The 24787-nt window shown below is 42.4% G+C and overlaps 1 protein-coding gene, 1 non-coding gene and 1 pseudogene across 28 annotated transcripts in view; all 3 read right to left on the bottom strand.

Moving 5' to 3' along the window:
- The window catches only part of Usp54 (ubiquitin specific peptidase 54), a 98529-nt gene that overhangs the window by 47796 nt on the left and 25946 nt on the right, over positions 1-24787 (bottom strand). For 25 of the 27 annotated variants that reach the window (XR_015638123.1, XR_015638128.1, XR_015638127.1 and 22 more), the window contains 2 exons: positions 17094-17828; positions 13495-13587 (listed from right to left, as the gene is read on the bottom strand). Coding sequence is in view for 14 of the 27 variants with exons in the window: in XM_087586368.1 (XP_087442494.1) it covers positions 13495-13587; positions 17094-17240 (240 nt within the window). In the remaining 13 variants the exon portion in view is untranslated. Of the gene's footprint in view, positions 1-13494; positions 13588-17093; positions 17829-24787 lie in introns of those variants that run through there. The other 2 variants (XM_087586376.1, NM_001008863.3) reach the window with 2 other exon arrangements.
- Positions 5771-5851, bottom strand: Trnat-agu29 (transfer RNA threonine (anticodon AGU) 29). Its single transcript has one exon. It is a non-coding gene; the product is annotated as a tRNA-Thr (tRNA).
- Positions 10019-11729, bottom strand: Ncl-ps1 (nucleolin, pseudogene 1; annotated as a pseudogene).

Raw genomic sequence — 24787 nt, 5'->3', positions numbered from 1 at the left:
CCTCATGAAAGAATATTAAAGGAACTTTCTTCTTTCTCCTTTAAAAAAAAAAAAAATACAGAAAATTAGACTGGAGAGATGGCTCAGCAGTTAAGAGCACTGGCTGCTTATCCGGAGCACGGAGGTTCAATTTCCAGCATCCACATGGCAGCTCATACCTGTCTGTGACTCTAGTTCAAGAGTTCTGACAACACACACACACAGACACACAGACACACACACACACACACACACACACACACATAGACACACACAGACACACAGACACACAGACACACACACAGACACATAGACACACACAGACACACAGACACACACACACACAGACACACACACACACAGACACACACACACAGACACACACACACACAGACACACACACACACACACACACACACACACACACGCAGGCAAAATACCAATAAACATAAATGAAAAATAAATTATGAAGAAAATACTGAAATCACACAGAAAAGCTGAGAACCTTGAGGTAATATTAACTGTTAAAGGAAAACGGAACTAAGTTTGGCCCTGCTATTTTGAAAGTAAAATTGTCTCCCTCATCTCATCCTCTCACTGACATCTTCTCTGTCATCCATGTTAAATATTCTAATGCCACTAAAGTATGAATTACCATGTAACTTAGTATGTACCTACAAATGACTCCATATGTTGTGAAAGAGGCAGGGCCAACAATACATACTTGGTATTAATTAATAAATTCTGAGGGAAACCTTCTATAATTACTCCAGGTTGTTTAGGAGCGATTTAGGATCTACTGACATCTCTATTAAACAGTTAGGTGAAGGCACAGTAAGCTGCTCGAATTGATGGCTCAAGAATAAGCAAGGCCACAAGAAAGCACTTACACTGGACCAAGAGAAGGCATGGTCTACAGCTTAACAATGGGATACCTGTTCTATACACTGAAAATGTGTAGGAATGAAGGGAAACAAGGGAAAGGAGAAACGGGAAAGCAATGACAACTACTACAAACCACATGGTGGACTGGGCCTGACAGCTGGCGATTTCTGGAAAAAAACAAAAAAACAAAAAACACCCCAGTTTGGCAAGACTTGTGATCACCAACTGGCTCATCTCAGCTGTTACTGTGCTGACAAACACTCCACCTCCAGACTAAAGGGCCCGTGAGGGAGGTTAGAGCCTTTGTTTGGGGTCTAAATTGGTCTGCATGCCTGCTTGTGTGCAGGTACACGCATGTGGAGGTCAGAGGTCTGACATCATCCTCAACTGCTCTCCATCCTTTATTTTTTTTAAAGATATATTTATTATATATGAGTACACTGTAGCTGTCTTCAGACACACCAGAAGAGGCATCAGATCTCTTTACAGATGGTTGTGAGCCACCATGTGGTTGCTGGGAATTGAACTCAGGACCTCCGGAAGAGCAGTCAGTGCTCTTAACCGCTGAGCCATCTCTCCAGCCCAACTGTTCTCCATCTTAGTTTTTATTGAGACAGGACCTCTCACTGAACCTGGATCTCACAGACTCACTAGACTGTCTGGCCAGCAAACCTCCAGGGATCCTCCTGTGTCAGCCTCCTCTGCACTGGGATTATAAGCATTTACTATCATGACTGGCTTTTTATGAGGGTGTTGGGGATCCAAACTCAGGTCCTCCTACTTAAGCAGCAAGCAATTTACCAACTGAGCCATCACCCAAGCTTCTAAAACTAACTCTAAAATAACTAGGAGATGATTTCTAGGACAACTCCATACAAGTTAGACAGCTGCGAATTTCAACCCCTTTAGTCTTGGTTGAGTTTCCTTGGAAACTGAGCCCTACTACTCGTAAAGCATTCCTACTGAACTTACACTCCCTCCATGCATGGCACAAACTGCACAGCAACCTCAGGACGGTGCAGTCATCTGGGCCCTGATTTGAAGACTGGTACACACAATCCTAGTACTCTAGAAGCTGGTAGAAGAGGACTGCCATTAATTTGAGGCCAGCCTGGGCCACAAAGTGAAGATCCTGTCTCAAAAAAGACATAAATAAATTTAAAAAGAAAAGGAAAAAAAGAAAGAAAGAAAAGCAGACTTTCTGTGACTTCAATTAATTGGGTTTGGGCAATGCCCCCCCCCCAAAAAAAAGGCCTGAGGTCAGAGCTCTGTCTGCATCCAGTAGACAGACAACAACAGGTCTGGCTCATGTATCCAGTAGCATCAATGTCTCCATGCTGTATTCTTTTCTCTTCCCTTAATTAATTATAGGCAGCCTCCCCCATCCACTTTGACTGAATCCTCTTTTTCTCTTACTTTAATTAACATCAGTCTTGCTCTGCTCTCGCTAGAAGAACTGCATTAGGATGAGCAGCCTAAGCCCTCCTAGTCTGCATCTGTGCTGCTAGAGCTCTGCGAGAGGCTGAAGCACAAAGCCCCTCTGTTGGGGCCGCACACTAACCCTTGTGTGTCCCTCTCACATGAGCACAGGGGCTGGAACGGGCTCCTCCTGTTCTCTTTTTCACCCTCCTCCCACCTTTCCCAGAGGGAGATCCTGTTCACACCAAAGAACGCCAAGAACATTTAGTTCAGCAGTAAGAACAGGTGGCAGTACCAATAAGGAACAAAACCTGGTATTATTCCAATTGCTGAATTCTACAGTAGGGAGAGAGAACGGACAGAAAGAACTCAAACCTAGGAACCATCTTTCCTTGTGGGTCCCTAACAATTCCATTTTGATAAGTAAAAAAAAAAAAAAAAAGAACACCTTTCAGATTTCTGTGTACACTTCCTCACATGAGGAAACTAAAGGTCCTTATTATTCATGAAGTAGTAAATTACTGCTAACTATTTTCCTGGATGCAGTACAAAAGCAACAAGACTTGAATGACTAGAAGCAGGTGCTTCCCCACCCTTCTCTCTTGGATCAAGCAGCAGACAATTCTGTCCATGCGAGCACATCATTATTGGGATTAGCAAAAGCCATGTAAATAATTCAGATGCGCCCTGAAGACAGAGCACCTTTGTGTTCTGGCATCTGCAAATGCAGCTGTTCCCTAAGACTCCTTTTCCCCCCTAAAACACATACACTTGCCTTTAAGCAGAGAACAGCTTTTTATTTCTCTCTCAGAATATCCTAGCTTTATATCTAAAATAATTCATAAGGATTAGAGACAGTGAGGTTCAGGAACAAAATGTTCTCACTGATCCAATAATTTAAATGACCAAGATAGTAGAATGTCTTGCAGAGAGCAGGCCCACTGCCACCTCTCACAGGCCAGCAGTGCCTTCTGCAAAGGCCTCACCATGTCCTCTGTGACCCCTGCAATCTATCTGCTCAGCTCTTCAGGAGTCCCATCTGTTCCGGGCTTCCCACCTTGTTTGGTATTCTGGCTCTCCTGATCATTCTTTCCCTCCACCTCCTGGAAATCAAAGAACCTAAATGGAGACAATCCACTCTGTAAATTTAAGCCTTTGAGGTAAAAGGGAGTTAGTCCTTGAGACCTGCCAAAGGCTGGAAAAAAAACCAAAAACTTTAATTGGTTTTGTGTGGTGAAAGAATGCTGAAAGTTCTTCAAGACAGGGCAAGGCCGAGTGCACAGAAACCATGTGCCACCATTCATGCCAACAAAAGATTGTTCACATTATGTTACAGGAAATCTTACCTCCATCAAGAGCAGACAATAGGATGACCAGCTTCTATACGTCCATAATCCTACTCAACTGTTAGCAGTTCGTGGCTGATTTAATCCCCTTTGTGTTGACTGTATTATGTATCCTACTCCCCAATCAGCTGATGCATAAGCCAGACATTTTGGAATATGCCTATGCATATTCCAGAAGATAACTCAAAAAATAAGAACTCAGGCTGGAGAGATGGCTCAGCGGTTAAGAGCACTGACTGTTCTTCCAGAGGTCCTGAGTTCAATTCCCAGCACCTACATACATGGTGGCTCACAACCATCTGTAATGGGATATCATAAAATATATAAGTAAATCTTTAAAAAAAAAAAAAAGGGGGTTGGGGATTTAGCTCAGTGGTAGAGCACTTGCCTAGCAAGCGCAAGGCCCTGGGTTCGGTCCCCACCTCCAAAAAAAAAGTATAAAAAAAAAAAAAGAACTCTTTGTTCAAAGATTGTCTATACCAACAGGTAATAATAATGCCTTAATATAATCAGATAACCATCCAGTTTAGGTCTTTTTGCTACGTAACCCAAGATAGCTTCCAACTCATTACATGAGCAAACTGGTCTCAAACGCACAGCTATGTTCCTTCCTGAGCCTCTGAATGCAGGAGTCATGAGCATGTACCATCAGGCCTAAGCATAAACATATTTGATCCAACCTTAGAGGACACAACAAACAACGGCCTATTTTCTCCCTTGGGATTCTCTCCCCCTGATGACTAACAAGTGCTACCTTCCAGACTTCTTCATTACAAACAAAAGCATCCACATATCCTAGGTTATTCCTTTAAACTGTTATCAATATCATATGTACCGGTAAATGTAAGCCTTTATTTATACTGAGCTGATACCTTGATTTTTTGGTCTTAGAATCATAAGGATAAAGATCAATAAAGTTACTTGTCACATTTACTCCCGCTGCTAGGCACTAAAAGAATTTGCCATACGTTCAAAGACAGAGGTAGAGAAAGACAAAACTTCAGAACAATGAATACAAAGATGGGCCAGAACACAGTACTGCTTTTAGTGAAAAATCATAAAACTGAATTGATATTTTATAAAAGACAATGTGCAATTTACTAACTTGGCCATAACAAAAGATGAGGGTCGTCACAAATTACTGACATTATTAGAATCAATAAAATATCCACTTACTGCACTAGGAGAATGAATGGATCCTTGTGCATTCTAAGTCTGTATTAAGTTTTAGACTGCCATAAACTCTGGAAAGGAAAGAGCTCATCATGACTTCTATATTTTTTTCTTGTAGTTAAACCCTTCTATTTGACTAGCATGTGCAATCTGAACTCCAAATTCTAAAAAGGATGAAAGCTACCCCATAGCCAGGAGGACTTAAGAACCATGATGACTACTCAAAGAACAACACGATTATGCTCACATTCAGAGGTAATCAAAATAAGGAGGTTAAATACAAGCACATACCAACTGGATAGACATAAAGACTTCCGTATGTGTACTCTTACTTACTAGATAAGATTTCTAGCGAGCATACTAGAAATCAAATTTCCCCTTTAAATAGTATAGGATAATAAACTTACTCTCTGATATCATGTGAAGGACAATGAAAACCTCGAATTGCTACAGAAAAGACTAACTAGGAGTGAAGATCAGTTATTCCACGTGCTAGTCTGCCTACTCAAAGGAGGGAGCCCACCATCCCACTTGAAAGATACTAAGGACTGTGTTCCCCGGAATTCTCAAATTTGCCCCAGCTAAACAGCCTGTCTGCTCTCTAAATACAGAGTTTTCAGGGCACCTTAAAATACAAACCTGCGGGGGCTGGAGAGACGGCTCAGCGGTTAAGCACTGACTGCTCTTCCAGAGGTCCTGAGTTCAATTCCCAGCACCCACATGGTGGTTCACAACCGTCTGTAATGGGATCCTATTCCCTCCTCTAGTGTGTCTGAGACAGCGACAGTGTACTCATATAAATAAAATAAATAAATCTTAAAAAAATAAATAGAAACCTGTTTCCTCCTACCACCCCACCCCCACCGAACACCCCCATCCCTGCCAGCTCTCAGGTTATACTGCAGGATTCTGTGGTTTGTTTGTTTTTTTTGTTTTTTTTGTTTTTTGTTTTTTTTTTATTTTATTTTTTTCGGAGCTGGGGATCGAACCCAGGGCCTTGCGCTTACTAGGCAAGTGCTCTACCGCTGAGCTAAATCCCCAACCCCGGATTCTGTGTTTTTTAAGTCACTGATTGAAAAAAATTAAATTTGGGGTTGGGGATTTAGCTCAGTGGTAGAGCGCTTGCCTAGGAAGCGCAAGGCCCTGGATTCGGTCCCCAGCTCCGTAAAAAAGAACCAAAAAAAAAAAAAAGAAAAAAGAAAAAAATTAAATTTAGTCAATCAAAAGCAACATTCTTCTTTTCCTATGACAAAAAGTACTCTGTTCTATATGCTGGCACTCTAAAATCTCTAGTACAATCCCTGGAAGAAGAACAAAATCTTTGTAGTGTATTAAGTACAGAGGACGGATTTCCTCTCCAGAACACAGACAAATGGATACGCCAACACCAAAGTAAAGTGACCCCTGTGGGAGGGAGTACAAGAGCAACGCAACGCGACCAGCAAAAAACTAACTCTGGGCTACGGGTGATGACAACTTAGGTCAGGAAAATCATTCACTCGTCACAGGCGGGAAAGAAACAATTGGTATGACACAATCTTCTAGGAATTGACACAGGGTATGCCACAATAGGGTATGACACAGGGGAAATAGTATATTTCATTGTACAAAAAAAAACAAAACAAAAACAAAAACAAAACACCAATACTGTAAGTATTATCCAGAAACCACCATGAAGCAATTGGAAGCTCTGGATATAACAGACATAGTGAACTCAAGAGACCCAGGAACTCACTCTGGATACAACAGACAGTGAACTCAAGAGACCCAGGAACTCACTCTGGATACGACAGTGAACTCAAGAGACCCAGGAACTCACTCTGGATACAACAGATATAGTGAACTCAAGAGACCCAAGAACTCGTGATACAACAGACATAGTGAACTCAAGAGACCCAAGAACTCTTGACAGATGCTAAGGAAACAGAAATAATAAATACATCTACTAAAGTACCCCACATCCATGTGAGATCACGCATGGCAAGACCGCCTGTGGTGAAGGTAGGATTCACAGGGTGTGAATCCTCATCTAAACATGGCATACAGAGCTGCTAGCCTTTAGCTCATCTAGGAACATGCTGGTGGGGTCATTTTCTAGGTGAGTGTCTGGATATGACAGTGAACAATTATGTTCCAACATAATAAAATCTGACTTCATGAAATTTGCAGGATGTTAAAGTATACTTCAAAAGAAACTTAGGACTTTCCTGTTCTGAAAAAAAAATATGACATAAGAATTTTGTATACTAAACTTAATAGGATAAAACATTGAAGAATGCAAACATGTCACTAATATTTAGCAAAAAATGAGTTCTTATTAACAGCATCAAACATTCCTCTTAACTTTAACAAAGAAAACAATGTGAAGAGGGGATTTAAAAAAAGAGAATCATCAGAGGTTGGAGAGATGGCTCAGTGGTTAAGAGCACTGACTGCTCTTCCAGAGATCCTGAGTTCAAATCCCAGCAAGGACATGGTGGCTCACAACCATCTGTAATGGGATCTGATGCCCTCTTCTGGTGTGTCTGAAGACAGCTACAGTGTACTTGCATATATAAAATAAATAAATCATTAATAAAAAGTAGAGAATTATCTCTATAAAGTAACATGGAACCACAAAATAACATAGAACTTAAATGATGGATGGATATTTTTTCTGACAAAAATTCCAGCCCTTTACTTTTACAGAGACCAAAGAAAGGGCAGATAAACCCAGATGACAGAAAGATGATCTGAAGGAATTAAGACAAGACATGTAACTGAGTGTGAGGGCGAGCACCTTTAATCCCAGCACATAGGGGAAAGGGAAGCATGCAAATCTCCAGAGGCCAACCTGGTCTACATAGTGAGTTCCAGGCCAGTCAGAGCTACATAGTGAGACACTGTAGGAAGGAAGGGAGGGAGGGAGGGAGGGAGGGAGGGAGGGATAGGTGGAAGGTGACAGCAAGACTGGAGGATACTCATACACTAAAACAGAAGAACAAAATATTCATGAACTAAACTTGACACAGGTAGCCTGTGGCCACTTGGAATACATTAGGATTTCTCAAAAACCATAAACATGCCACACACAATGCTTGGCTATTTTAACATCAATATTTACAGTGTGTGTGGGTCTGTGGCTGTGTGGCTGTGTGGCTGTGTGGCTGTGTGGATGTGAGGGTGTGTGGCTGTGTGGCTGTGTGGCTGTGTGGGTGTGTGGGTGTGTGGCTGTGTGGCTGTGTAGGTGTGTGGCTGTGTAGGTGTGTGGCTGTGTACACATTTGGAATCACCTGCCAGAATCACCTGCTGGGCAAACAGCACTTACAATCAAAATGACATGAAGTTAGTTCCCTACAGAACCTGAGTGCCTAAGTCACTATGTTTTCTACTAACTTTAAGAAAATAAATCTGGTCAGATTCAGTAGTGACAACATGAGGAAAATACTAAAGTTATAACATATCTTTAGAATCATGAAGTCCCAAAATATCACCTAGGACCTCCTAAGTGTATCTACCCTTCTATCATAAGCATTTTTTCTGAAGTTCAAGGCAAAAAGATTGAAAAGCAAGTCTCCTTCTGCCCTTAGACATCTTTGGATATGCAGCATAAAGGCTGAGAGCTAACTTTCTTTTCTCTCTGGCTTATAAGATACTAGTTCACATTCTAATAACAACTGTCACTCTGAGAATACAACAAAAGTGTGACAGGTGGTTCTCCAGAGTCCCTCCTAAGTCAATAAATAGTACACAGCCAGACATAGTAGCTCATACCTGCAATCCAGCACTGAGGAGATAAAGGAGGGGGGTCTTACAGTGTGAGACCCCATTTCACATAAATAAATAGTAAAGTTCCAGCCAGTCAGTGCATATGAGAAGTCTCACAAGTTCAATTATCCATTCTTTTTTTTTTTTTTTTTTCGGAGCTGGGGACCGAACCCAGGGCCTTTCGCTTGCTAAGCAAGCGCTCTACCACTGAGCTAAATCCCCAACCCCTCAATTATCCATTCTTAGTACAGATAAAAATTTCTAGTTTCAGGAAATTGCTCTACCCAGAATCTCTTAGCAATATCTGCCTAGCATGGTTTTAATGATCAGACTTCCCTTGAACTTACTGACCAAGCAGACACTATACTGATCTAAAAATGTCATTTATAAAATTAGATAAAATGTTCTTTTGGATGGATTTTTTTGAATGGGTCTCATAGAAAATGTTACAATTAATTTATTAAAGACTTAGAATATTAAAATTATAAAAGGGGCTAGAGAGATGGCTCTGTCGTTATGAGCACTGGGTGGTCTTCCAGGGGATGAGGGTTTAATTTCCAGCACCCACATGGCAGCTCATGGCTGTCTGAAACTCCAGGTACAGGGGATCTGATAACCTCACACACACATGCAGACAAAACACTAATGTACATAAAAATAAATAATCTTTTAAATATTTGTATTTAAAATGACTAGCGTATAATGTTTATTTTTATAATTTCACATATGCATATATTTTGATTATATACTCCTCTCATTATTAATGTTGTTTTGTTACAAGTTATAGTGGTTCTAAATAAAGTGTAGAAAAATGATGTCTTTGGTCCAAATAACTCTTCCCAAGATTCTATCATGGTGGCTAGATAGAACATGGAAACTAGGGGAAAAAGAATCATAATTAAGTGCAAAGCCAGCCTAATACGCAGCAAATTCCAAATCAGCCAGATTAGTATCAGTAACAGAAAACAAAAGACAAATGCCTGACAACAGTGTCAGTGAAGGCCAGCAGTGTAGCTCTACTGGTAACGTGCTTGCCTGGCATACGCAGAGCCCCAGGTTTGACCCCAGCATCAGGTAAAACTGATGTAGTGCATGCCTGTGACCCCAGCACACACAGCAGGGATTCTCAAGAGAATCATCCTCAGCTAAGTAGTGAGTTCAAGGCCAGTCTAGGTTAATCTTGACAACATAAGAAACTATCTAAAACCCTGTGTTCGGTCAACTATTGCATATAATCAATGCAAATTAGAAAATTCAAGACTATTTAGCTTACAACTTCTACTTTTTTTTTTTTTTGAAATATTAAATCTTCCAAATTAGAATCATGAAGCCGCCCCCACAACCAATCTCCACATTTGTAGCTGGAAAGCAGTAGGAACACAACTCCAATTCCCACTGGGCAGAGCTGGTCTTGTCAAGCTCTTAAGCAACAGTCCAAATGTAACCTCTAGGAAGTATTAAGTCTGGCACAGAGTTTAGGATCTTTACTGTCTTGGAATGTCCTTAAAAGGCTCTGTCATTCAACAGGTAACAGAGTAAAAACTCCAGAGTCCTTTCTTTAAAATGAAGAGGGAAAGAATGGGATGGAAGGAACTATTCAAACTTCGTCTTCTTTCCTTGTGGCTTGAAGTCTCCCCCGCCTCCTCTGCCGCCTCGGAAGCCTCCTCTGCCTCCAAAGCCTCCCCGGCCTCTTCCGCCAAATCCGCCTCTTCCGCCTCTGCCACCACCTCTGCCTCCGAAACCTCCTCTGCCTCCACCTCGACCACCAAAGCCACCTTTACCCTTAGGTTTGGCCCAGTCCAAGGTAACTTTGTTTCCATCAATTTCTCCATCTTCCATGGCCTCCTTGGCAGTTTTGGCATCTTCCTCACTATTAAAGTCTACAAAACCAAACCCTTTAGAAGAACCAGTTTCCCGATCAGTTACTATTCTTGCACGAACAGAGCCCTCAAATGATTCTTTTAAGGTCTCTTCAGTGGTATCCTCAGACAGACCTTTGACAAACAGAGTTTTGGATGGCTGACTTCTCGCATTAGGTGATCCCCTGGGTCCTTGCAACTCCAGCCTGATTGTTCTGCCCTCAATTTCCATTTTATTACAGGAATTTAAAGCTTCTTTAGCATCTTCAAATGAAGCAAATTCTATAAATGCATACCCTTTAGATTTGCCATGTGGGTTCTGGGGCACTTTAATAAAGGTTGCTTTCTCGAATACTTCCTGAAGTGTTTCTTCTGTTGCACTGTAGGAAAGGTTACTTAAAACCAAAGTCTTTGATTCACCACTCCAAGTGCTATTCTTTCCAGTTCTCTCTTGCCTTTGTCCTTTCTCTCCAGTGTAGTAGAGTGAAACAGACCGTCCATCAATTTCTGCCCCCTGCTTTTCTTCCAAGTTTTTCTCTGCATCAGCCTCAGACTTAAATTCAATATAAGCAATCCCTTTACTTCTCCCATCCTGGCTGACTAATCTGATCTCCACAGCATCTTCAAACACTTCTTTTAATTCATCCTCAGTGATGTTGAAAGAGAGGTTTTTGGCTAAAAGTGTTCTTGCAGCTCGAACTTTCTTACTATCTCTTCCTTTTGGTTTTTCTAGTTTAATTTCATTGCCAAACACTTTTAAACCAGTGAGCTCCAGGGCCTTTTCTAGGTCTTCAGCAGACTCAAAATCAACATAACCAAATTTCCTATTTGTACCAGTTCTGACATCCACAGCAGCAAGATCATTTTTAGCAAAAAGGTCACTGATGGCAACTTTTAATTCAGCAACAGACTTGGTTAAGGTTTCCAATGAACAGGTTGAAAGGTGTAGTTGGTTCTGAGCCTTCTATTTTCTGTTTCTTGGCTTCAGGGGCTTCTTTCTGCTTGGTCATCTCCTTCTTCCGTTTTCCAGGTGCTGCTTTAACAGGTTCTTCCTCTTCTTCCTCATCCTCATCGTCCTCTTCATCTTCATCCTCTTCATCTTCATCCTCTTCATCTTCATCCTCATCGCGGTCTTCCTTCTTGGCATTCTTACCATTCTTAGCCCCCTTGGCTGGAGTGACAGCTCCCTTTTTACCAGGAGTTGGAACTACTTTGGCTGGTGTAACAGCTTTCTTAGCTGGTGTGGGAACTGCAGCCTTTTTTGTTTGTGAAACAACCACCTTCTTTGCTGGAGTTGTGGTAGCCTTTTTGCCTTTCTTCTGAGGGATGACAACCTCCTCTTCTCCACTGCTGTCATCTTCATCTTCTGACATTTCTTCATCCTCACTATCTTCTTCCACCTCCTTTGGAGGAGGAGCCATTTTCTTGGACTCTCCGTGGGTTTTGCCGGCCTTTGCGAGTTTCACCATGATGGCGGATTACGGCGACGGCGTGTGTAGAGAGCGGGCAGCTCAGAAGAGCTTAGCGGAACCCACGCGAAGACGACTGGAGCGGCAGGTAATGAAGACTCTGGAGCACTTACAACCGCCTGCCAACTATAGCTAGCGTCTGAGGCAAAAAAAAAAAAAAAAAAACTACAACTTCTACTTTAAGCTAAAAAGAAACTAAATTAAATATATAATGATCACACCTAAGCAGTCATGAAAATTCAGACTTCAGGCTTTGTGTGGTGGTGCATGCCTTTAATCCTAACACTTAGGGGGTGAATTCAAGGCCAGCCCTGTCTACAGAGTAAGTTCCAGGGCAACCAGGGCTGTGTCAAGGAAAAGCCCTGTTTCAAAAACAAACAAACAAACAAACAAACAAACAAAAGAATTCAACAGGGGCTGGGGATTTAGCTCAGCGGTAGAGCGCTTACCTAGGAAGCGCAAGGCCCTGGGTTCGGTCCCCAGCTCCGAAAAAAAGAACCAAAAAAAAAAAAAGAATTCAACCTTCATGAACAAAATAATGACCCCAGAATCGTGCCCTGAACTGAGATGGATGTTACAGATTTACTCATCTGAACCAAAAGCACAGGAGACTAACACAGTGATTGGTCAAGGATATGGCACCAACCAAGGACCATCATGTTTCTTTTTCTTTGTGAAATCTCTCTCCCTCTTTCTCCCTCTTCCTCTCTCTCTCTCCCTCCCCCCCTCCTCTCCCCTCCCCTCCTCCCTCCCTCCCTCCCCCACCTCGTCTGTATATAAATACCCAGATTCATTTTACTACCCGCATGAAAATATGAGATAGAGAAGTAGTAGAAAAAAATTGGATGAGAAACCAGGCGTGGTGGTGTACCTTTAATCCCAGCACTCCTTGGAAGGCAGAGAAAGGTGGATCCCTGTCTTTGTGGCCAGCCTGATCTACAAAACAAGTTCCAGGACAGCCAGGACTATACAGAGAGAAACACACACACACACACACACACACACACACACACACACACACACACACTCGGAGGGAGGGAGGGAGGGAGGGAGGAAGGGAGGATAATCAAAGGGGGACTGTGAGATGGTTCAGCAGGTAAAGCCATTTGCCTCAAAGCCTGATGACTTCAGTTCAATCTCCAGCATCCACACTGTAGGACAGAATGGACTCTTGAAAGTTGTCCTCTGACCTCCACAAGTGTCATGGCAAATACACAAAACAAATAAAATTTAATTTTTGAAAATCTAATGGGAAACATTACGAAACAATAAATTTCTTAAACTTAGTTTTAACAATAATAGCTGGTTTCATTAAAAACTGTTTGTTCTTTCAAAAGGGAAATTCAGAATTAGCTTTGGAAGTAAAAGGCAAGCAGAAGCACACTTGAACAGTATCTTATCACAGCAAATACATGCCTTCTGGCAAACTGTCTCAGAGTGGAGCACTAGCTGCACAATAATATTTCAAAGCAAAATAATCACATGCATTTCTGCTATAAACTGCAAAAAGATAATTCAGTAACAAGTTCTTAAGAATTGTCCTAATCACCCAAATCTCCTCATTAGTAGCAAGTTGGCAACCTGTAATGCCAAGAAGCAGCAGCTTCACGGCCTTACCTTGAGCGCACAGAAGATGCAGGAATCGCCCATGCACTTGTGAGATGTGAGCTGCCGAAAGCTGCGGCGGAAGATGTCCAAGTGCCACAAAACCTTCCAAAACAGGGGAAACCCGTTATCCTACAAACGGCCTTGAACTATAAAGTCAAGAACTCAAGCAAACAGGGACTGACTGAAGAAAAAAAAAAAAAAAACTTTATTCTCAGGACAAAAGCTCATTCTTATCATAGTAAAACAAGGCTCAAAATGATGAAGCATCAGGCTTGAGAAAGCTCAGTGGTGAGAGCACAGACTGTTCTTACGGAATCTGGTTCCTAGCACCCACAGAAGACGGCTCCCAGAAACCTAGAACTCCAGCTCCATGGTGTCCAACATCCTTATCCGGCCTCCATAGGCACACTGCATTCTTGCATACAAACCCACACACAAATGCGCGCGCGCACACACACACACACACACACACACACACACACACACACGTGCATAAAACTTGTAGGGGTTGGGGATTTAGCTCAGTGGTAGAGCGCTTGCCTAGCAAGTGCAAGGCCCTGGGATCGGTCCCCAGCTCCGGAAAAAAAGAAAAAAAAAAAAAAAAAACTTGTAAAACATTTTTTAAATCAAAGGAGGAAACTGGGATAAAGTAACTAACAAGAATGACAAATGAACATATTCTAGAAAAGCCATTCATTTGAACAGGAAATAAGTCACCTAGTGAAAACATCCTGTGACAAAAGTCAAATGTGATGTTAAAGAAGAAATTTGGGGATTAAAAGCTGTACAGTTGGACTAAGGGATTCTCCATGTGATAGAACACTTTAGCAAAGGTTCCATGTAAAGGAACAACTCACCAATAAATGGTACAAAATGAATGGTTTCCACAAGAAAAGGATGAAGAGCTTTACATTTGTATTAGAAGTTTGAACCATAATGTAAAAATTTTACCTTTGTGACAATTCCTTTAAGTCAATAGGATAAAAAAGTAATAGTGGGCTGCTAGGTGTGTGACACAAACCTCTAAGAGGCAAGTGGATCTCTGTGTTAAAAAGCTGCATTGGGGCTGGGGATTTAGCTCAGTGGTAGAGCGCTTACCTAGGAAGCGCAAGGCCCTGGGTTCGGTCCCCAGCTCCGAAAAAAAAAAAAAAAAAAAAAAAAAAAGCTGCATTGGGGGCTGGAGAGATGGCTCAGTGGTTAAGAGCACTGACTGCTCTTCCAGAGGTCCTGAGTTCAATTCCCAGCAACCACACGGTGGCTTACAACCATCTGCAAAGAGATCCAACGTCCTCTTCTGGTGTGTCTGAAGACAGCTACACTGTACTTGTATATGATAAATGAATAAATCTTTAAAAAAAAAAAAGCTGCATTGGTTTACATGCCAAGCTCCAGGCCAGCCAGAGCGACAGAGCAAGATCTATCCCCCCCTCTGTCTGTCTGTCTGTCTGTCTCTGTCTGTCTCTGTCTCTCTCTGTCTCTCTCTCTCTGTCTCTCTCTCTCTCTCTGTGTATGTGTGTGTCTCTCTCTGTCTCTCTCTCTCTGTCTCTCTGTCTCTCTCTCTCTCTCTCTCTCTCTCTCTCTCTCTCTCTCTCTCTCTCTCTCAGTAATACCATAGGGCTAAGGAGATGGCTCAGTGGGTAAGAGCGCCCACATAAAAGCTAGGTGCACTCACATGCTCATGATCCTGGTGTTGAGCTCTCTGCCTAGCCAGCCTAACTGAAATGTTAGCTTCAGGTTCCCTGGTTCCCTAAGCAACCTTGTCACAAACATATACAGTACAGAGCAATAGATGACACTAATGTCTCCCCTGGCTCCATGTACACCACACACACACATAAGTAAATAAGCAAACAAACAATGTAATAGCAACAGTTTTGAAAACATTAAATGGGGTTGGGGATGTAGAGATGACCCAGCAATTAAGAACTGGCTACAGAGGGGTTGGGGATTTAGCTCAGCGGTAGAGCGCTTGCCTAGTGAGCGCAAGGCCCTGGGTTCAGTCCCCAGCTCCTAAAAAAAGAAAAGAAAAAAAAAAAAAAAAAAAAAAAAAAAAAAGAACTGGCTGCAGAGGCCTTACCCAAGTTCTATTCCCACACCCAAAAGACAGATCACCATTGTTTATAATGCCAGTCCCAGGGATCAAACTCCCTCTGGTCTCCACAGGTCTTGTCCCTATGTGGTGCACACACACACAGGAAGGCAAAGCATCCACATATATACAAATGAATTAACAAAAAATGTTTTTAAATAAAATAACCCTAATGTCTAAGAAAGTTTTCCTTGCTAGAAAGAAATGGCACAATACATCAAATAAATAAATAAATGGCCAAGCAGAGGTAGTGCTCACCTTTAATCCCAGCCTAAGAGGCAGAGGCAGTCTGATCTTTGACTTTGAGGCCAGCCTGGTCTACACAGAAAGTTTCAGGATAGCCAGGGCTACACAGGAAAACCCTGTCTTGAAAAACCAAAAAAAAGAGGGGCTGAAGATATAGTTATGTGGTGAAGAGCACTGGCTGCTCGTCCAGAGGACCCAGATTCAATTCCCAGTTCTAGGACTTCTGACACCCTCAGATAGACATACATGCAGGCAAAACACCAATGAATAAAGTATATAGAATACATACACATTATATACAATATACATACATATACATATATACACACACATACATATACACACACACACACACACACACACACACACACATATATATATATATAAAGGAAAAATAATAAAGAGCCAGTTATGGGGTATACACCTTTAATCTGAGAATTTGGGAGGCAGAGGCTGTTAAATCTCGGTGAGTTCAAGGCCAGCCTGGTCTACATAGAGTTCTAGACCAACAGGGATACACGGTGAGATGCTATCTTTAAAAAGGGGGTGGGGGAGATTTGTGTCTGGAAAGATGGTGCAGTACTTAAAAGCATTTGCCACTCCCCCGGAGAACTCAGATTCAATTCCAAGCACCCACATGACAGCTTATAATTTCTGTAATTTAGGAGGCCCCTGGTCTCCAGAGTACCTATACTCACATGCAGACACACATGCCTATACATAGTTTAATAAAAATAATCTTTTGTGAAGAAAACAATAATAAAACTGCTCTGGAAAACCAGGCCACAGCACACCTAGAGTTTCTACCACCTGAAAAACAACATTAGATATCCTTGGAACTGGAGGACGTGCTGGTTGGCCAATCACTTGCTGCACAAGCAGAGGACCAGAGTTCAGATCCTTGGAATCCAGTAAACGTTGGGTGTGCATGGCAGCCCTGACTGTGATCTCAGTGCTAGGTAGGCAGAGGTGGAGGATCGCCAAAGCCGACACTCACATGTGCACCCACACACACACCAGAACACACACACACGCATGAGAGAGAGAGAGAGAGAGAGAGAGAGAGAGAGAGAGAGAGAGACTATTCTCAAGACACATTAATAATTCTTTACCATTCTCTCCAGTTCTATACTAGGTAACTGACATTCAAAAGGATAAAAAGCTTTGCCTAAAACCACACAGATAAACATAAAATATGATCTGGGGAGCCCTCAAGTCTCACATTTGGAAGTCTGCAGACACAGCACTACCAACACGAAGGAGGTGGGCTTACCTGTAGCGCGCTATTGAGGAAGCAGCTGTTTTGCCCTGGCTCATTGCTGAGGCCTTTGCTGGGGGCAATAGACATTGAGCTCCGAGGTGCAAACATTCCTTGAACGCTACCTCGGCCTCCAGAAAAGTAATTTCTTTTCCAAGACATTATTGTTCACATTAGCCCAAAAGTGGGGGAAAGGAGGCTTTATATCTTTTTGGCAAGGGACCTGTGTCTTTTGCAGTCCTCAAACATCACATCTGTAAACTCAGGGAATTCAGGTGTCTCCTTAGAGCCAGGTGCCAAAGCTGCCCTTCACCCGCCCACTGTTCAAAATGTAACTAGGCACACGACCAATGTAGAGACGTCCTTAAGTCCTGCTTCCTTCTCTGTTGCTGAAACTGCCTCCCTAAAGTCCTGGTGGGACAGACGGAATCTTCAAGACAACAGCGTCCGGGACCAAGCAAGCTTGTTCTTCAGCCCTCTTTATAGTGCTTCTGGAGGACTGAAGACTGAAGGAAGGCGCAGGAACCCAAGGCACTCCTCATCCCCTTGGTGCCGTGGCTCACCATCTTCTAGAGACAAGCTCTAACCAGCGGAGACGTCGTCTGGGTCCTTTCTCGGTAGGACTGCTGCTGCTGTTTCGCTACACCACCTTTCAGCTGTATTCCAAGTTCCTTCTCTCCTCTCTACCAGACCTTCAGAAAGCCTCTTCTCTTTTCTTCTGAGACCAGAATAGCCAGCTGTGCCTGAGAGCTTTAACAGAAAGAAAAAAAATCAAAAGCTTACATCATTTAATGACTCTACTGGCTTTCCACAGTTCTGCCAAGATCAACGTTGCCTCACCTCTCAGTATAAACTTGAAACCTTGACAAACAATGCAGAGAGAGAGAGGGTGTGGGGGTGGGGGGTGACCAGAAACAAAAAAGGGAAATGCCAAAAAAAAAAGTAAAAAAGAAATGCGGACAGCTTCACTTTCATGGAAAACTTCTCTTAAATTTTAAAGATGAAAGCTGAACTGGACTAAAATAAAAGTCAAGCACAAACTTTCCAGAATGAAGCCAAGAAAGAACAAAAACAACAAAATCACTGAGACAGCAAACACCAAGCAAGGAAGCCTGTCTTCTGGGTGTTGGTATTAAAGCACGTTTTTGAAGGCGCCGTCCATGCACGATTATGGAATCCTAGTTACAGGTGGGAAGTGCATCAGCAGTCTGGACTCCATTCTGGCGAAATGAGGCTCCATCCCAGAGAATCCCTAGTGGTCACTAGACCACATGTCCTCAATATCCAGTCCTTTCTGTCTTATCTGTTGCCTTGTTTGACTGATTTGATTAATTAATATTTTGCCAGAGGAGCAGATAAATAATTTGAGTTATAAATCACTTAATCTTGAAATTATCTACAGGGGCACAGAACAAGAGGTCATCCACTGACCAATCTTTGGCTTCAACTAACCAAAATGTCTGTGAGGCAACAGTGAGTATTATCAAGTCAAATAGCTTCCCTCAGGAAGCACCTGAGAGACAGGGTCTCACCATGCTGGCCTGAACTCTCTATGTAGACCTAGCTCGCCTCAAACTCAGAGCACTAGGCTTAAAGGTGTGTGTCAACCTTGTCCAGCACAACTTTCAGGAGTCAGTTCCCTCCTTCCGTCAGGTAATTTCTCGGTACCAAACCCAGGTCATTAGGTTAGGCAGCAAATGCCTTACCCTCTGAGTCATCTCAATGATTCACACGTCTATTGAGATGGGGTCTTAATGTGTAGTCCTAGCTGGTCTGGAACTTACTTCCTTCTGTGAGCTCAAACCTGCAGCAACCCTCCTCCCTGTCACAGTGCTCACATGATACACAGTGTAACCACACCTGGCCCAAGTGCTGAATTTCACATCTCAAGCCTCCCTTTAAAATCCACACACACACACACACACACACACACACACACACACACACACACACACACAAAGATGGGCCAGGTGTCGGAGCAGGCGCCACTATCCCAGTGTCCAAGAGGCAAGGCAGAGATTTACGTCTGAGGTCAGCTGAGCCTAAAGCAAGACTATCTCAAAAAAGTTATACAAATTAAAAAGAAAATGCTCAAAAGGCTGAGTGTGGTGACATAATCTCAGCACTCAGGAGCAGGGGCAGGCAGCTCTCTGGGAGATAAAGGCCAACATGGTCCACATAGTGAGGTCAGCGAGGGTTACATAGTGAGACCCTGCCTAAAACAAAAAGCAAACAACAACAACAACAATTAAAATCAGCAGGAGAGGCATGGTGAGCTCCAGAACAGCCTGGACTACATATCAAAACCCTGCTTCAATCAAACAAACAAAAAGAAAAATTCTTTGAGGTTTTAATCATTATTTGAAGACTAGATCTGATGGTGTCCTCAGTGTGTCCAGTAGAAAAGCTGAGGCACAGGAATATTAATTGATTGCATAAGACTATCCTTCCCCTTCTCTACATTCCTGAGTTATTTATAATCTTCAGAATGCACACGCCACAATTAAAGTATTGAGTTATATGTTATAGTCATTCTATTTACTATGTTCTTATTATTTTCCTTTTGTCTCATACAGTATCAGTCATGTATCATGTGACTACATAAGCTAGAACACTGTCTAGTATCCAGTGTATGGTGACGCTACACGACACCCTTTATCTGATCTTCACAATAGCCATCAGGTAGACACAAGTACTTCAGCTTTACAGAAAACAAACAGGGACTTAAAGACGTCAACTCGCCTAACTGGTATGTGGCAGAGCTGGAATTGAGTGGCTGTAATATTTGTCACTTAATTATGTATCTTATCACAGTATCCCCAAAGTCCCCATCATAAAGACTATCAGCATCTATTGTTTGTTGATTAATGGAGAACCAGGAGGAACCCACATCTCCAACAAGACTGTAAGACCCTTACTTCTCCACAAATCCCTCGTGAGCACTACACTCAAGGCCACTAAGCACCTTCCGACAAGCCGTGCAGCATTCCTTCAGCTCAACTGCTGCAAAGGAATGACAAGCGCCAACCCTCCACTTGGCTCACAGCAGAAGGAACTTGGCAGGCAGGCGGGGTTCAATATCCACGTGAGGCACTCACTGAAGCCCTGCCTGCCCTAGGACACATGCCCAAGCACAGAGAGCAAAGGAAAGACAGACAGTGGCAGAAAGGATTCATAGGCTCTGAATGGCAGCATTATGTAGGGAAAGCAGTAAGCTCTCACACTAGTTAGGTATGTCAGAAACTAAAGGCACGACCAAAAAACAACAAAGGCAAGAAAGGCAAACACTGATGGCAAAGACATTCCACTCCAAAGGAAATGCTTGCTCTAGGTCTAGCACTAACTCATATCACCGTTCTCTGGTATTGTCTACTGAAGGTACACCAGAATAGAAATGCTATTTCTAGCTGCAGGACCCTAATAATGTTTTTAAAGATAAAAAACTTTAGGCAATACTGAATTACTTCAGTATTAAAGAACATTATGTCTGCCACTCATTCTCAAAGGGCTCAGAAAGCAAAGAATATGCATACACAAACACATACAAACAGAATACATAGGTAAAAAACACAGAACATGTTAACAACAGATGCTTCTCACTGAAGAGCACGGGAATGCCAGGCTAGGGAAACACCTCAGTTGGCAGAGTCTGCCTACCATGCATAAGCTGGGACCCATCCCTAATGCTGCCTAAGTAACATGCCTATAACCCAGGCACTTGAGAGGCAGAGGCAGAAAGGTCAGGAAAGTCATCCTTAACTACATAGAAAATTTTAGGCCAGACTGGACGACGTGAGATCCTATTTCAAAAAAAAAAACCATGTATGAAAACAGTGTATGAGATTTCATCTTACTATTTCTTATAACTTCTCTGTAAACTTTATATTTAAGTTAAGAAAAAAAGGCTGGCAATCTCAAAATTAGAGGGAAAAGACAATCACAACAAATACAGTTGTGAGGATCTGGGGGGGATGGCTGAGTCTGAGAAGTGCTGGCAGCATCAGGACCTGAGTTTGGTCCCCAGCACCAGGGAGAAGGGGACAGACAGACAAGAGTACACACCCCTGGGCCGTCCTAACTGACTCGTCGCTCAAAGACAAGGTGGACCAGCAGCTGAGGATGGCTCCTGAGCACCAGAAGACGTGTTAAGAGAGTATGATGTCATCACAGGACGGGTGCAGTGACCCAGCCCACAGAGGCCTCGGCTAGAGCAGAGGAGGAGGACAGCGCTCTACTTCCATTCCTATACCTTTGTGTTTAATTCATTTTAGGTTTAATTCCAGGCAGATTATCCAGGACAGGACCCTGAACTTCATCCTCTGAGTCTGTAGAGCAAAGTTAGCATCTACTTCACGAAGTGACTGAGACGATGCAGCAGCATGACAATGAAGGATTGACTCAGTAAGAGGTGAGCTGTGACTCCTGTGAGTCAGACTCCAACGCTGAACCAACACTGAGCCTCTGCCTCTCACAATCATTATTCTGCAGGTCACGGTGGTCACAGAGACCCCATCACCACCCCATCCCATATCCTTCACGTTAGGTATTTCTAAACACAGACCTCAGTACATGGAGCTGTTACTCTATAGAGTTGTAGATAATATTTATGAAATGAAATCACTGCAGGTTCAGTTGAAATAGAAAATGCAACTATAATTACCATTCCAGAATCTTATAAAATCCTGATTCTCTAAATAAGTCACTAAAATCCATCAGAAACAAGATATAGGTGACCCTTAAAAAAAACTTATAAACAGAATCAAATATTTATTTCCTTCTAACTCAAGCTTGACAATACAGATAAGTATCTACAGCCATCTCTAAAGGCCAACTGTTTGTTGCTTATAGGCTGGCTATCAGAAACTCCCGAGTGAACAGTTACCTCACTGAACAATATCCTGAGGGCTGAACTTTGGTATCAAATTAGTCCATCATGTACAAAAGGAACAATTAAAATGTTACATACAGAAAATCATGTTTTCATAAGAAGCTAGCTGTCACTGTCAAGGAACTTGTCTGAAGCCAGCTAAAAAGAGAATAAACAGAGCAGAAAACATGTTTCGCTTTGTTATAGGCAGAGAGGCATAGGCAGGCTACTTGGCTCCTTTCTGTAAAGCCTCACAGTTCCCAGAACTTTCCCAACCCTGATGGAAGACAGTTAAGTACAAAGAGGAGCATACTGGACTAGGTTTACAGCTCAGTAGGTAATAGAGTTTGCTCTGCAAACCTAAGGATCTGAGTGTGAATGACCAGCACCTACCTAAAAAAGCCAGGCATGGCCTCACAAGCCTGAAATCCCAGCATCAAGCAGCAGAGACAGACAGATCCCACGAATTCAACAGCCAGCCAACCAGCTAGTCTAGCCAAAACACCAAACAATTCTTACCGCTGAGTTCTATCCCAGAACCCACGAGATTAAATTGTCCTCTGACCTCTACTAGGGCACCAAGACAAATGCATACCCAGACATACATACACACATGCAATACATTAAAGATCTTTTCTAAAAGTGCAGGTTCAGCTTGGTGCACACCTTTGATCCCAGCACTTGGGAGGCAGAGGCAAGCTAATTGAGTTTAAAGCCAGTGTAGTCTACAGAGTGAGTTCTAGGACAGCCATGACTACAGAGAAACCCTGTATGGGGAAAAAAAAATGTAGGCTCTACACTAGGTGAGGTAGCGTAAGCTTTGTAATACTAGCACCTGTGACAGAGGAAAATTAGGAGTTCAAGGTCGTCCTCACCTATACTGCAAGTCCAAGCTCAGCCTGGGCTATGTGAGGTCTCTTCACCCCCCCATACACAAGTATATAATATTATATATGTGTGTGTATATTCAAAAAAATAATACATACAAAACACTTAAAGAGTTCAGGTTTAAAAAAAAGTAGTTCCGGGGTTGGGGATTTAGCTCAGTGGTAGAGCGCTTGCCTAGCAAGTGCAAGGCCCTGGGTTTGGCCCCCGGCTCCGAAAAAAAAGAAAAAGAAGTAGTTCTGGGCTGGAGAGATGGCTCAGTGGTTAAGAGCACTGTCTGCTCTTCCAGAGGTCCTGAGTTCAATTCCCAGTAAACACATGGTGGCTCACAACCATCTGTAATCAGGTCTGGTACCCTCTTCTGGCCTGCAGGCATACATGCAGGCAGAAAGCTGTATGACGCATACATAATAAATAAATAAATGTTAAAAAAAAAAAAAGAAAAAGTAGTTCCATAAATAATAGCTATGGCTGTCTCACACACACCTGTAATAGCTATGGCTGTCTCACACACACACCTGTAATAGCTATGGCTGTCTCACACACACCTCTAAGAAAAAAAATCCCAAGAAAGTGGGGCACGGTGGCACATGCCTGTAATCTCAGTACTTACGAGTTAGAAGCAAGAAGATAACTGTAAATTCAAGGCCAGCCTGATGTACCATAGCAAGATCCAAACAGGGCTATACAGCAAGACCCTACCTAATAACCCCACCCCAAAAAAAGCATTTTTAATTACTCTGCAGATGTGCCCAGTGTTTTGCTGGACTGTTCTCTTCCCACACCCATCTTCCCAGTGCTCCTACCTAATGCCAGCATCACTTAGAGGCAGCAACTCACTCTGACAGGGTCTAATGATGGCCACACCTTATAAAGAGCAGTCACTTAGATTCAGTCACTCTCTTGGGGCCAATTGGGAGAGTAAGATCAGTGGGAGAGGAGGAGGGCAGGGTGAATATGATCAAAACACATCATACGCGTGTATCAAAGTGTCATAATGAAACCCATTAATGTGTGATTAACATATACTAATAAAAATTTTTCCCAGGACTGGGGCATACACTTTTAATCTCAGCACTCAAGAGAAAGAGGCAGGTGGATCTCTGGGAGTTTGAGATCAGCCTGGTCTGCATAGAGAGTTCCACGGCAGCCAGAGCTATATAACAGAGAGGCCCTTTCTAAAAATATAAAAACATAAAATGTTTTACACATATTTTAAAACATGTATATTGAATAATGTATAGTTATTTATTAAGTTAATTTAATATAATTTAATATAAATTATTAAATATTTATGTTTAGTAATTTATAAATATCTTTTAAATGTTTATAAAAATTTATTTTTAATTACTTCCTACAGGTTCTCTTTTTAAAATGTAGACAGCATATAGGATTTCTCCCTCCCAGAACCTCATTAATTAGGTTGTACAAGTATAACCTTCACAGTGCTTTATTAGAATATAATTAAAAAGCTACAGATGCTTAATACTTCTTGAAGAAAAGTTAATGAATTGGGCAATGGTGGTGCATGCCTTTTACCCCAAGACTCAGGAGGCAGAGACAGTTGAATCAAGGCCAGCCTGGTCTACTGAGTGAGTTCCAGGACAGCCAGGGCTACAAAGAGAAACCCTATGCATGTGTTTGACAAAATCCTGTAAAACAAACCAAACTTTTTCCTGGCTAGAGGTAATTCAGTGACAGATATGACCAATCAACTCGTTAGCTCTTCCCCAGGCTCCAACCTAAATCATATCTTATGTTGCCAACAAGTCTATGGAGGAAAGATATTCTGGCCAGTAAGACAAACACCATGTTCTTTCCTAACCACACTGCCAATAGTAGCAAACGAGAAACAGGTTGAAAGAAGAGAGTTTCAGGCAATTTATTTGGCCACTGGAAAGCAAAAAAATAAAAATTTACCCCATATAACCTCTGGTTAAATCGCTAAGAACCAAAG

This window comes from Rattus norvegicus, chromosome 15 (assembly GCF_021556685.1).
Source record: "Rattus norvegicus strain SHRSP/BbbUtx chromosome 15, alternate assembly SHRSP_T2T, whole genome shotgun sequence".
Lineage (NCBI taxonomy): Eukaryota > Metazoa > Chordata > Mammalia > Rodentia > Muridae > Rattus > Rattus norvegicus.
Note: the sequence above shows the minus strand (reverse complement) of the source record. Positions and strands in the feature narration are given on the sequence as shown.